The 13,345-nt window shown below is 46.6% G+C and overlaps 1 protein-coding gene and 1 long non-coding RNA gene across 2 annotated transcripts in view; one reads left to right on the top strand and one right to left on the bottom strand.

Moving 5' to 3' along the window:
* mrpl43 (mitochondrial ribosomal protein L43) overlaps window positions 1-3,188 on the top strand; it is a 30,036-nt gene extending 26,848 nt beyond the window's left edge. The window contains exon 3 of the mRNA XM_068053045.1: window positions 2,861-3,188. Coding sequence (XP_067909146.1) covers window positions 2,861-3,093 — 233 coding nt within the window. The 3' untranslated portion in view covers window positions 3,094-3,188. The remainder of the gene's footprint in view (window positions 1-2,860) is intronic.
* The window catches only part of LOC137380746 (uncharacterized), a 64,968-nt gene that overhangs the window by 12,812 nt on the left and 38,811 nt on the right, over window positions 1-13,345 (bottom strand). Inside the window, exon 3 of the long non-coding RNA XR_010977076.1 lies at window positions 1,520-1,824. This is a non-coding gene — a long non-coding RNA (uncharacterized lncRNA). The remainder of the gene's footprint in view (window positions 1-1,519; window positions 1,825-13,345) is intronic.

Consider the following 13,345-nt stretch of genomic DNA (forward strand, 5'->3'; position numbering starts at 1 on the left):
CAGTGTTTGACGGGCAATTTATCAAAGCAGATCCATGAGCCTGTTCTGTGCGACATGTTCCTGCAGCACAGGTCTGCTAATTGATATTTGTGATTTGTCTGGCTTATGGAAAGCAAAGTCTAACACGTTTCTTTATTCCGATGTTGATATCAGATGACTTTTTAACATCTGTAGGTTGTGTGCAAACTGACAATATTGTTGGTATATTCCAATATGTGCAAAAGTTAATCATTTCTGGGGAAAGGTATGTATGATTTACAGAAGCAAACTTGATGTGAGCAGATATCTCCGTGGAAAAATCAGACGCACGGATATTTCATTCTGCTGCTTTCCAAGTTCAGGAATCTGATGGTGTTGGAACCAATTTGTCAGTTTAAGCACATAGTGGGCAGCTGAGCAACACCCATACATTAGCCCAGAGTTTCCTAGGCTACTTCTGTACAAATGTTACAGCAACTTCAGACAAGGGAAGATGTGCAGTTACACACAGAATTCCATAAGTTGCTGCTGAGATGCACCGCTTCCTGTTAGCTTTGCAAAAATAGCACCCCACTGTCTGGTTGACTGAAATGCATTGAACACCCTGAAGTTGCTGTACTTGTGCTCTGGATGCGAGCTAAACCCACCACACAAAGTTAGGATTTGTTCATTTCAGTCTAAGTACCCATTTAACAATGTGGTGAGGGTTAATTCCTGCCACACAACCTCTCTGTCTCTGAAAATTAACTATTACAAGTGTGGAGTCTCATTCTTTCAGATTTTAATTGTTCTCTGAGTCTTTAACAATGTAAATTCTTTTCTCTCTAGTCTCTTTCTTTTTCCCCTCTTAATCAGATCTTTCTTTTACTCTCTATTTATCTTTCTGTACCTGATATGACATTGAATTAATGCACTCTAATTTGCACTTCCTGGTTCAGACCCAGTGCTGTTCATTTCACAATCCTTTAGTCTGATTGGTTGAGGAGTTACACAGTTGCTTGCCCTGTTCGCTCAGATCGTGCCATTTCCACCACCCACTTCCAGCAACTTGCAGAGCAAAATATCATCGACAGTATACGGGCAAGTCTAAATAACAGACGCCATTCATTCACTGGTTACAATATTATCTTTATTCTCAGTGGTAATGATGGTGAAACTGTTAGCATTCGCCGTCATTACTCCACTGAAACTGACAGCAACTTCTGGATTCCACACATGCTCAGAATAACATGGCAATCCAGAGGCTGTTAACAATGATTCTACACTTCGGGTGTGCTGGGACCCCTCGCTGGCCCTGAAAAAGCTAATTTTATATTTCTGGAATTTTTTTCCATTATGACAAAAAAAATTCCACATTATTAATTTTTTGTTTAAAAAAAGTCTGTTCCTGATATTTCTGCTTCTATATTAATCTCATATGTCTGTACCAATTTTTATTTTCCTGTCTGTAAAATGATTACTAAAAAATGAAGGATAATCAGTGCTTTTAACTTCCTGGTTTGCTGTTTGTGAGAATACTGTAATCTGATTAGTTGCTTACCATGGTTGAAGACATCACTGTCGCTGGACATATGGCGATCCCTTTGACTTGTCGTCAGATTCAAACTAATGTCGGGAAAGAGGAAATCCGCACCATAGAGATCACTACTTCTTTGTGAGCGGCTTGCTTTAAGCTCAGCCAACTGCAAAATCTGAGCCAATGTTTTAGTGCATGTAGAATTGTAGGGCTCTTCGCTTTCAGATATTATCAGCTATGTGGTTATCAAGGCTCAATCTCATCCAAAAATCATATTTCACAATAAACACACAGGACGGCCATTACAGCTCCACACTGAAAGTTAAGTGCTGTGGACATAAAAATTGAAATAATTAAATGTTTAAACTTTCACATAAGTTCTACAAGTTGTGGCTGCTTCCAGCCAGTGTGCTCCAGAGTCAAACTTTGTCGATGGTGGTGGAGTTTCCTGACCCTTGTCCCCTTCGGGGAGTTGCAGTTCTCCTTGTGCAAAGGTAGAAAAAAGGTTAGAGAGTTGGATCCCCGGGTCTTCGCTCCTTTACAGATTCCCAGAGCTTTCCCTGTGTGGGCAGAGTTTGCAGCAATGAGGAAAGAAAGACTTGCATTTATAATTGGGCTTTTTGCCACATCCCAAAGCACCTTGCAGTCAATGAAGTACTTCTAGGGCATAGTCACTGTTATAAGATAGGAAGCTATCTCCTAAGATAGGAGCAAGCTCCTACAAACAGCATTGTGATAATGACCAATCTGTTTTAATGATTTTGGTTGAGTGATAAATAGTGGCCAGGAGACCAGGCCAGGGAGACAGGTGAGCTGGAAAATTGACGCCAATGTTTTAATGTTGTCATACTGTTACTGCATCACCTTCAAATTGGTCTCACTGCTACCTATCAACAGATCTGCAACCACCAGTAATTCACCTGCGTCTTGCACGGCCCAAAGTACTCACTCCAAATACAAGCCAAGTTTAGTGGGACCAAAACTAGAATTATGTCACATCCAATAAATTAAAAATAGAAAATGCTGCAAACACTCAGCAGTGTCTGTGGAGACAGAAACCGAGTTAACTTTTCAGGTCAATGACCTTACATCAGACCTGAAAAAAATTAAGAGTTTATCGGTTTATAGACAAGTGCAGAGCTGGGCAAAAAGGGGTGGGAGGGAAGGAAAGAACAAATGGGAATGTTTGTGATGGGCTGAAGGGCAGACATGATTAAATGTATTGACTTGGTTTGCTGGTTGCCTTTCCAAGTCCATGTGAATAGCGATCAGAAATTCGATACCTGCTTTACTGTTAACCTGGTGGTGCCTTCTGATATTTTTTTAATAGATGTATATATTGTTTCCTGCCCCATCTTGTTGCAGTGAACGGTGCAGTGAGGGAAGAGGCCATCAACAGAAAGACCGCAGAGGAAGTTGCCCAGCTCATTCAGAAAATGGTCAGTCAGTCAGGTCTGGACATAATTCGTATTCGCAAACCATTTCACACAGACAGCCCGAGCATACAGGGCCAGTGGAATCCGTTTACCAACAAATCAAGTGCCCTGAATGTGCAAGACTTCAAGAAGGATGGAGAGAGGGCGGAGGGTAACCTCTGAAGCGAAGTAATGGACTTAATCTAATCCCGGGTGAATTGACTGTGTTACATAAACCTAATGTTCTCTATTTAAATAAAGCAAAACTCCCCAACATGTTGAGCAGTCAAGTAATGAATTTATTCGCTAGAGTTTAGAAGAATGAGAGGGGATCTCATAGAAACCTACAAAATTCTAACAGGACTGGACAGACTAGATGCAGGAAGGATGTTCCCGATGGCAGGGGAGTCCAGGACCTGGGGTCACAGTCTAAGGATAAGGGGTAAGCCATTTACGACTGAGATGAGGGATTTCTTCACGCAGAGAGTGATGAACCTGTGGAATTCTCTACCACAGAAAGCAGTTGAGGCCAAATCATTAAATATATTCAAGAAAGAGTGAGATATAGTTCTTGGGGTTAAAGGGATTAAGGGATACGGGGAGAAAGTGGGAACAGGGTACTGAGTTTGGATGATCAGCCTTGATTGTATTGAATGCTGGTGCAGGCTCAAAGGGCCGAATGGCCTCCTATTTTTCTATGTTTCTATAAATGGCTTCTAATATGGAATTCTCGCCTCCCCAAACCCACCATTAGTGCAGCATGAGGATTATCTGCAACTTGAACATTTGGGCATGGAAATCTTAAAGATACAGAATAAATTAATGTTCTTTGGGCTCTCCCAATGGCTTGAGCTAAAAGTCACCAGGCCAGGAGGTTCCCAGGTTCTGTGCCCCACCAGCAGCCCACTGCCCCCCCCCCCCCACCCGGTCTGCTGAGCTAGGAGCAGCAGTGGTCCCAGCAAAGGGATAGGTTGTCCTGGTCACTAACCAAGTACATCTATTCTGGCTATTAGGTCAGGATTCAGGCTGGACTGTGATGTTTCACCCAGTCGCATAGCTCTCCACGCAATTCGGGCTCTCACATCACGAGTGACTACTTGGCTGAGATACAGAAGAGTAAGGGTGTCAGTGCATTCGGGAGAGGAGGAAATAAAAGGGGGTTGGTATTGTTTGGGGTCTCAGGCTAGTTATCTAAATAGTCATGGAAGTTGTTGTCGACTGCTATCAAGTGGCACTTGCTTTGTAATAACTTGCTCACTGATGCTCAGTTTGGGTTCTGTCAGGGTTACTCAGCTCCTGACTTCATTACAGCCTTGGTTCAAACATGGACAAAAGAGCTGAACTCAAGAGATGAGGTAAGAGTGACTGCCCTTGACATCAAGGCAGCATTTGACTGAGTATGGCAACAAGGAGCCCTAGCAAAACTGGAGTCAGTGGGAATTGGGGAAAACTCTCCACTGGTTGGAGTCATACCTAGCGCAAAGGAAGATGATTGTGGGTGTTGGAGGTCAATCATCTCAGCTGCAGGACATCACTGCAGGAGTTCCTCAGGCTAGTGTCCTAGGCCCAACCATCATCAGCTGCTTCATCAATGACCTTCCTTCCATCATAAGGTCAGAAGTGGGGATGTTCACTGATGATTGCACAATGTTCAGCATCATTCACAACTCCTCAGATACTGAAGCAGTCTGTGTAGAAATGCAGCAAGATCTAAACAATATCCAGGCTTGGGCTGATAAGTGGCAAGTGACATTCACACCACACAAGTCTGGGGAAATGACTATCTCCAACAAGAAAGAATCTAACCATCTCCCCTTGACATTCAATGGCATTATGATCACTGAATCCCCCACTATCAACATCCTGGAGCTTATCATTGACCAAAAACTGAACTGGAGTAGCCATATAAATACAGTGTCTACAAGAGCAGCTCAGAGACTAGGAATCCTGTGGCGAGTAATTCTCCTCCTGACTCCCCAGAACCTGTCCACCATCTACAAGGCACAAGTCAGGAGTGTGATGGAATACTCTCCCCTTGCCTGGATGGGTGCAGCTCCAATAATGCTCTCAAGAAGCTCGGCACCATCCAGGACAAAGCAGCCCGCTTGATTGGCACACCATTCACAAACATTCACTTCCTCCACCACTGACGCACAGTGGCAGCAGTGTGTACCATCTACAAGATGCACTGCAGCAACAAACCAATGCTCCTTAGATAACACCTTCCAAACCCATGACCTCTACCACCAAGAAGGACAAGGGCAGCATTTGCATAGGACACCTGCATTTGCAAGTTCTCCTACAAGCAAGACACCATCCTAATCTGGAACTATATCGCCATTCCTTCACTGTCACTGGGTCAAACAGCACTGTGGGTGTACCTACCCCACATGGACTGCAGCGGTTCAAGAAGGCGGCTCACCACCACCTTCTCAGGGGCAATTAGGGATGGGCAATAAATGCTGTCCTAGCCAGTGATGCCCGCATCCCATGAATGAATAATAAAAAAAACTCCACAGGTTTTAGTGTAGTTACCTAGCGAGAAACTGAGCCACACAGACTCCCTTTAATTTTCTGATCTGTGCCGAGTTAGTGAACTTCCAGTTCCCTGTAATGCCCCTGTGATCAAAGAGCCTGCCAACACTCGCTGTCAAGGCAAATGTATTTATCCACTCGGATCGGGGAAGAGGACAGCCACTGCTCAAGCGAGCATGCCAAAGCCAAACGTCACTGTCTTCAGGAGAGAGATGAAGACAAAATTGGCAAACAAAGAAGTTCCACTAGATCCTAGTTAAACAGAGGGGCCCCACCCACGCCAGGCACTGAGTTCGGATTGTCCTTGTGATCACAGTCTATAACCTCAGTAAGTGCCCTTTCCTTAAACGCTGGATTCCTTTCATGGAAAAAAAAACAAGCATACAAAGAACATTGTGCCCATTCTATTTACATGTACTTGTGAGGAGAAATGCCCCAGAGTCACTTCTAAAATGTTGTCATGCAGAACCCCACCTGCCAAGAATGAGGCATATTTATTTGGTCATATGAACATTGATTTGAAAACTGTTGCTGAAGTGGAGAAAGGACTTGTTTTAAAAAATCACCAGGCCCTTGGCTGGAAAGACATTTGCACATTAATAGACAGTGTTTGTGGAGACAAAGGGGTTACTTTCCTTATCCAATTTAACCCACAATGGACTTTGAGCACCAGACATTGAAGGTGAGGGAGCTCAAATTTCAGGATGACTGCTGGGATGGCCGAATCCATAACAGACATGGTCAGACTAGCTGGTCACGTGACTAGCCTGCTTGGCAACCTGGTTTTTTTGAATTGTACAAACAATTTGAACTCAGAGACTGTAGAATGCTCTTGGACTGAAGACCTCTCCTGTCTGTCTGCTCCCATCTCTTTCTCACGGAACTCCAAATCCACTTAAGATACATGAACTCCAAGAGAGAAAATTCTCCTACAGCAAACAAGCTTTAAGAAGAATACTGGGCCCTAACGAAAAGCAAGATCTACCTACAATCAAGGACTCTACAGTGAGCTCGAAGAACCGAAACAAAAACCCTCCTCAAATATTGCCTCAAACTTTTCCACTTTATTTTTCTTCTGCTCTTTTCTGTCTCTATCTGCATGTGTGTATCGCGTATGCATGCTAGCATGGGTGTGTCGTGTAGGCACAGGCGTTAATCGAATTAGAGTTTAAGTTTAATAAAATTTCAACCTTTCTCCTTTAAACCTAAGAAAAACTGTTTGTGCTGGTTTCTTTGCCCTATAATTGGAAAGCAGTGAACAAGGATTCACCAAGGGGGAGCTAAAAACATGGTGTGTTTAAAAATAAAACCCTGTTACGGTAAGACTAGGTGAAGGCTGAGAGGGAACCCTAGACACCTTTCTCACCTGGTCATAACAATGTTCATCTCAGTTCAGATCACGAGTATTCTCTCCGCGTCAAGCATTGGGTCTGTTCAAAAACATGACCCTGTTTAAAAAAAGAAAGTTCTGTTAACATTTTTTTTTGAATATTGAGTGTTGATGTAAAGAAAACAAAAGCAGTGCAGGGCGAACTTGTTATTGCATGTGAGCAAGTTTGTTCACCGTTTAAAACAAAACTTGGATCATTTCTGTTTTACAGTATAATTTACATATTTGTCCTTGCTTGGAATGATTTATCCAAATTTGTCAGTCAATGCCTTTGGGTTGGGGACCTCTGTGCGAGTGGTGTTTAATCATGAATAAGTTTCATCATGAACTCTTTTGCACAATTGGCAAATTTCAAATGGCACATTTCAGTGAAGCACACTCATTGGTTTTGCCCTGTTCCTCTTTTTGTCAGCCAGAGCATGTTAATGTTTTTGGTGAAGTTGCAATTTCAAACTTCATTTGAACAAATACGTGTTTCTGCTCTACGTGTTCCTCTCCCTTCTATCCTACAGCTGCTGTGCTTCCCATTTGCCTTTTTCATGCCTTCTTAGAGGCTAGCAGATTGAACCATGGTTACCTCATTCCAGTTTCAAAATAACAACTTCATTTCCCAGTTATTGAACCCCATCAGTAGCTTCCCTTTGCACTAGAATCGTAGAATGGTTACAGCACAGAAGGAGGCCATTTAGCCTTTTGTGTCCGTGCCAGCTCTCTGTAAGAGCTGCTCAGCTAGTCCCACTCTTCTGTCTCTTCCCTGTAGTACTGCAAATTGTTTCCCTTGGGTTAATTACCCAGTTGTGTTTTAAAAGCCATGATTGAACCTGCCTCCACCACACTCTCAGTCAGTGCATTCCAGATCCTAACCACTCACTGAATAAAAAAAAGCTTTTTCCTCATGTCCAGGCGGCACAGATTTAAGGTGATTGGTAGAAGGATTAGAGGAGACATGAGGGGAAACTTTTTCACCCAGACAGTGGTGGTTGTCTGGAATTCACTGCCAGGAATGGTGGTTGTAGAGTGATACAGCACTGAAACGGGCCCTTTGGCCCACTGAGTCTGTGCCAACCATCAACCACCCATTTATACTAGACCGCAATTGTTGACAACGTGATCGGTAGGTGGCGCTGTTTTGGCACATGCGCAAGTACTGCATGTGCCACGAATACGTCACAGCTTGCGACTGTAGCAGCTGCCAGGACTAAAGATGGCGCTGCTCAAAGAATCACAGAGATGAAACCTAACAAACACGTGGCAGAATACAATGGCCGGAGTGAGAGAGTGGAGCGGGCCGGGGAGAGCAGCGCGGGGGCCGGGAAGAGCAGCGCGGGGGCGGGGAGAGCAGCGCGGGGAGACCAGCGTGTAGCGGTGCTGGGGGTGGGGGGGGGGGGGGAGAGAGAGAGGGAGGAGGGAGAGGGAGGGGAGGAGAAAGAGGGAGAGGGAAGGGAGAAGAAAGAGGGAGAGGGAAGGGGGGAGAAAGAGGGAGAGGGAAGGGGGGAGAAAGAGGGAGAGGGAAGGGGGGAGAAAGAGGGAGAGGGAAGGGGGGAGAAAGAGGGAGGAGGGGAGAAAGAGGGAGAGGGAGGGGGAGAAAGAGGGAGGGGTAAAGAAGGGGGGAGGGGAAGTGGGGGGAGGGGGAGGGGACGTGGGGGTGGGGAAGTGGGAGGGGAAGTGGGAGGGAGGGAAGGGAGAGGGAGGAAGGGGAGAGAGTGGGGGGGGAGCAGCGGAACGGAAGAGGAGCGCCTTTTTCTGTGCATGCGCCATAAACACAACAGCAAAAGACTTACTGGCCAGTCCCTGGACCCGGTGACACCAAGGTCTTCGCACGCTCGCTCCCCGCGGCTCTCTACGGCCTCTCGCTTCCGGCCCTCTCCATTCAGCCGTTCCCTCCAGCTGCGGATGCCCAATCCAGTTGCTTCTCCCCTACTTCTCCACAGTACTTCAGGCATTGCAACTGTCTGGTCCCTGCATTTTGCATGCTCCCTCTCCCCATCCCTCCCCCTCTTCACCCACCCCTCCCTCCCCCTCTTTACCCACCCCTCCCTCTACCCCCCTACCTCCACCCCTCCACCATAGTTGAATATCTGAAGTGCAGTTGCAAAGTCGGGGAAATAGCATCCAAAACAAAACCTCAACAATTCTGGGTTTAATTATTGAAAAGTTTTATTAAGTATCCGAGGAACTGCTGTGCATGGATACATGAGTGTTGTGTCCAGCATTCCCGTTAGACAGACAGGCCGAGTCTCTGCTATGCACAGCTAAAGAGATTGTTCCTGGAGAGCCTTGTGGTGAATGAACGCTTGGCTCTCTATTCCACTACTGTATTGTCCATGTGAAGAAGGCAAAGTCACAAGAGTCTGAGCTCAGTCTATTCTTGGTGAATGTTCCCCAAGCGCATCCCAATGTGCATTCCCAATTCATCCATAAATGCAATGTTCCTTTCCACCGTGATGAGCTCCGCAGCATGATCCAGTTGCCTTCGTTGCTTGAATGCTGACCGTAAGTCTCAAGGATTGTTTTCTCGACGGCATGTTTTACATGAAAAGAAGAAAAGCAAATCAGAGTCAGAGCTTGCCTCCCTCCATCCACTGAAATTACTGTTGCGCACACCTTTTTAAGTTCTGCAGTGAAGGCACCAATTGATAACGTCGCCAATGAAACACTTATTATCCACCTCAGATGCAGGAGGTGCGTCATCTCCTGCACTGCCTCCTTTGCTGGAATGCCGTCCTTAAGTGTCAAGGATTGTTTTCTCAAGGGCACATTTTACATGAAAGGAAATAATGAAAGAACATCAGTGTCAGAGCTTCCCTCCCTCCAGTGAAATTACTGTTGCACATGCTTTATGCTCTGCAGTATAGGCCAATGAATCACTTAGTACCCACCTCAGCTGTAGGAGTCAGGATGATGTAACTGCCCCTATCTCGTGATGGTTCAATGCTGCTCTCAGGGAAAACTTGAATGATGTGAGGGTGCTGGAAAAAGAAGCACATTTCTTTTGGACTATGAACATAAAGCAGGCCATTTAGCCCAGCTGTTCCCTGCTAGTGGTTATGCTACTCGTGCGTCTTCCCATCCATTCCCATTTAATCCTGCCTACTACTATCAGCATCATCTTCCATTTCTTTCACTCTTATCTACCTTTGCCTTAAAGCAACACAGGATGGAGAATGGTGTGGTTACACTCCCACCTCACCAGTTGTGTACGCAGCAAGAGCATTCACATTTGTGCTACCACTGGACACGGCATGCTTGTTTCTTTTAGTGCTCAGTCTCTTCTTGCTGAATGTTCCCCAAGTGCTTGACCCCTTTGGACGCCTTCTCTGCTTGACAGGCAGCAGCTGGCAATTGCGGAGTCTCACAAGGCTCTGCATGGTTGTTTCAAGGGCAGATGGGGAAACATGTGGCTGTGTGTCCACGTGCACTGCTCGGATGGGTGCTGGAACAGGTGACTGTGTAACCGAACAGCAAGGAGAGGGTACCGCAGGTGGGGGAAGTGGAGCTTTGAACAGGCAGGCGTATGTATGGTCCATCAGATCATTAGGCCAGGGGGTGAAACGCTCAGGATCCATGGATTGTGGCACGCGACTGATGTCCAGCGCATGGCCACCTCCATCCGAAGGTGCTTCCGGGCAATTGTTGGGCAAATTAATTGGCTCCATCTCATCAGCCAGTCCTTGTGTTTATGGCGCATGCACAGAAAAAGGCACTCCCCTTCCGCTCCGCTGCTCCCCCCCGACCTCCCTTCCCCCCTCCCTCCCGACCTCCTTCCCTTCCTTCCTCCTTTCCCCCCTCCCTCCCCTCCTTTCCCCCCTCCCTTCCCTCCTTCTCCCCCCTCCCTTCCCTCCTTCTCCCCCCTCCCTTCCCTCCTTCTCCCCCCTCCCTTCCCCTCTCGAAATGTTTTCAGACCAACTTAACAACAGGGACTGTAGCACATGCGGTGCCCCAGACAATGTAAATATTTTCAGAGCAACTTACCTTGGAACAATCTCCTCTGTCTAATAAAAATGAAGCAAATGTCCAAAATGACTAAATAATTGAGATAAAATGCCCGACAAAACCTCTCCTCCTTCCATTTTCAAAAACTCGCGCCGAAGCTTTCGGAAGATTGACGCACATGCGCACACGGTCTCAGGCCCTCTGCGCATGCGCTGCGATCCGGATTGCCAGGACCAGTTTGCGCATGCGCAGAGGCAAACCTGGCGTGTCCCCCGAGGAAGATGACGTTACGCGATGACGTCATCTACGCATGCGCAAACTGGTCCTGGCAATCCGGACCGCAGCGCATGCGCAGAGGGCCTGAGACCGTGTGCGCATGTGCGCACCGCGGCGCATCCTGATGACGTAGCGTTGTCATCAATCACTTTGTTTATACTAATCCTACATTAATCCCATATTCCCTACCACATGCCTACACTAGGGGCAGGTTTTACAATGGCCAATTTACCTATCAACCCGCAAGTCTTTGGCTGTGGGAGGAAACCGGAGCACCTGGTGGAAACCCACGTGGTCACAGGGAGAACTTGTAAACTCCACACAGGCAGTACGCAGAACTGAACCCAGGTCGCTGGAGCTGTGAAGCTGCGGTGCTAACCACTGCGTCACTGTGCCGCCCCTGATCGAGGTAAAGACACTGAATTCTTTTAAAAGGTACCTGGACATGTACCTGAGGTGCTGTAACCTGCAGGGCTATGGACCAGGTGGTGGAAGGTGGGATTAATTTGGAAGGATAGTTTATTTGACCAGTGCAGACACGATGGGCTAAATGGCCTCCTCCTGTGCTGTACTTTTTCCTGTAGTTCTATGTCGCCTCTCGTTCTTTTGACAATCACCTTATATTGGTGTCCTCTGGTCTCGACCCTTCCACTGATGGCAGCAGTTTCTCCCCATCTACCCTGTCCAGACCCCTTATGATTTTGACCACGTTGGGCGGCACAGTGGCTCAGTGGTTAGCACCACAGCCTCACAGCTCCAGGGACCCGGGTTCGATTCTGGGTACTGCCTGTGCGGAGTTTGCAAGTTCTCCCTGTGACCGCGTGGGTTTCCTCCGGGTGCTTCAGTTTCGTCCCACAGCCAAAGACTTGCAGGTGATAGGTAAATTGGCCATTGTAAATTGCCCCTAGTGTAGGTAGGTGGTAGGGAATATGGGATTACTGTAGGGTTAGTATAAATGGGTGGTTCTTGGTCGGCACAGACTCGGTGGGCTGAAGGGCCTGTTTCAGTGCTGTATCTCTAAATAAATAAAAAACAATAAATATCAAATCTCCTCTCTACCTTCTCGTTAAGGAGAACAGTCGCAGCTCCTCCAATCTATCCTCATAACTGAAGCCTAGGTCCAAACATGGACAAAAGAGCTGAACTCAAGAGGTGAGGTTAGAGTGATTACCCTGGATATCAAAGCAGCATTTGACCGAGTGTGGCTTCAAGGAGTCCTGCCAAACTGGTCAATGGGAATCAAGGGGAAAACGCTCCGCTGGTTGAAGTCATACTTCATAAAGAAAGATGACTGTGGTTGTTGAAGGCCAATCATCTCAGCCCCAGGACATTGCTGCAGGAGTTCCTCAGTGTAGTGTCCTAGGCCCAACCATCTTCAGCTGCTTCATCAATGACCTTCCCTCCATCGTATGGAGAGATTTAGGATGTTCGCTGATGATTGTACAATGTTCAGTACCATTTGTAACTCTTCAGATACTGAAGCAGTCCATGTCGAAATGCAGCAAGACCTGGACAACATTCAGGCTAAGTGGGAAGTAAAATTCATGCACACAAGTGCCATGCGATGATGATCTCCAATGAGAGAGAATCTAACCATCTCCTCATGGCATTATCATCACTGAATTCCCTACTATCAACATCCTGGGGTCACCATTGACCAGAAACTGACTGGGGTAGAAATTAAATACTGTGGCTACACGAGCAGGTCAGTAGCTGAGAATTCTGCAACCGATAACTCACCTCCTGACTCCCCAATGCCTGTCCACCATCTACAAGGCACAAATCAGAAGTGTGATGAATACTCAACACCATCCAGGACGAAGCGGCCTGCTTGATTGGCACCCCATCCATCACCTTCAACATCCACTCCCTCCACCACTGATGCACAGTGGCAGCAGTGTGTATCATCTACAAGATGCACTGCAGCAACTTACCATGCCTCCTTCGACAGCACCTTCCAAATCCAAGAGCAAGGGCAACAGACGCATGGGAACACCACCACCTTCAAGTTCCCCTCTAAGTCACACACCATCCTGACTTGGAAATATATCATCGTTCCTTCACTGTTGCTGGATCAAAATCCTGGAACTCCCTCCCTTAATAGCACTGTGCGTGTGCCCGCATCAGATGGACTCCAGCAATTCAAAAAGGCAACTCACCACCATCTTCTCAAGGGCAATTAGGGATGGGCAATAAATGCTGGCCTCGCCAGCGATGCCCATATCTCATGAAAGAATATATTAAAAAAGTCTCTCATCCCCAAAACCATTCTCATAAATATTTTCTGCACCCTCTCTAATG

Source organism: Heterodontus francisci, chromosome 20, assembly GCF_036365525.1.
Source record: "Heterodontus francisci isolate sHetFra1 chromosome 20, sHetFra1.hap1, whole genome shotgun sequence".
Taxonomy (NCBI): domain Eukaryota; kingdom Metazoa; phylum Chordata; class Chondrichthyes; order Heterodontiformes; family Heterodontidae; genus Heterodontus; species Heterodontus francisci.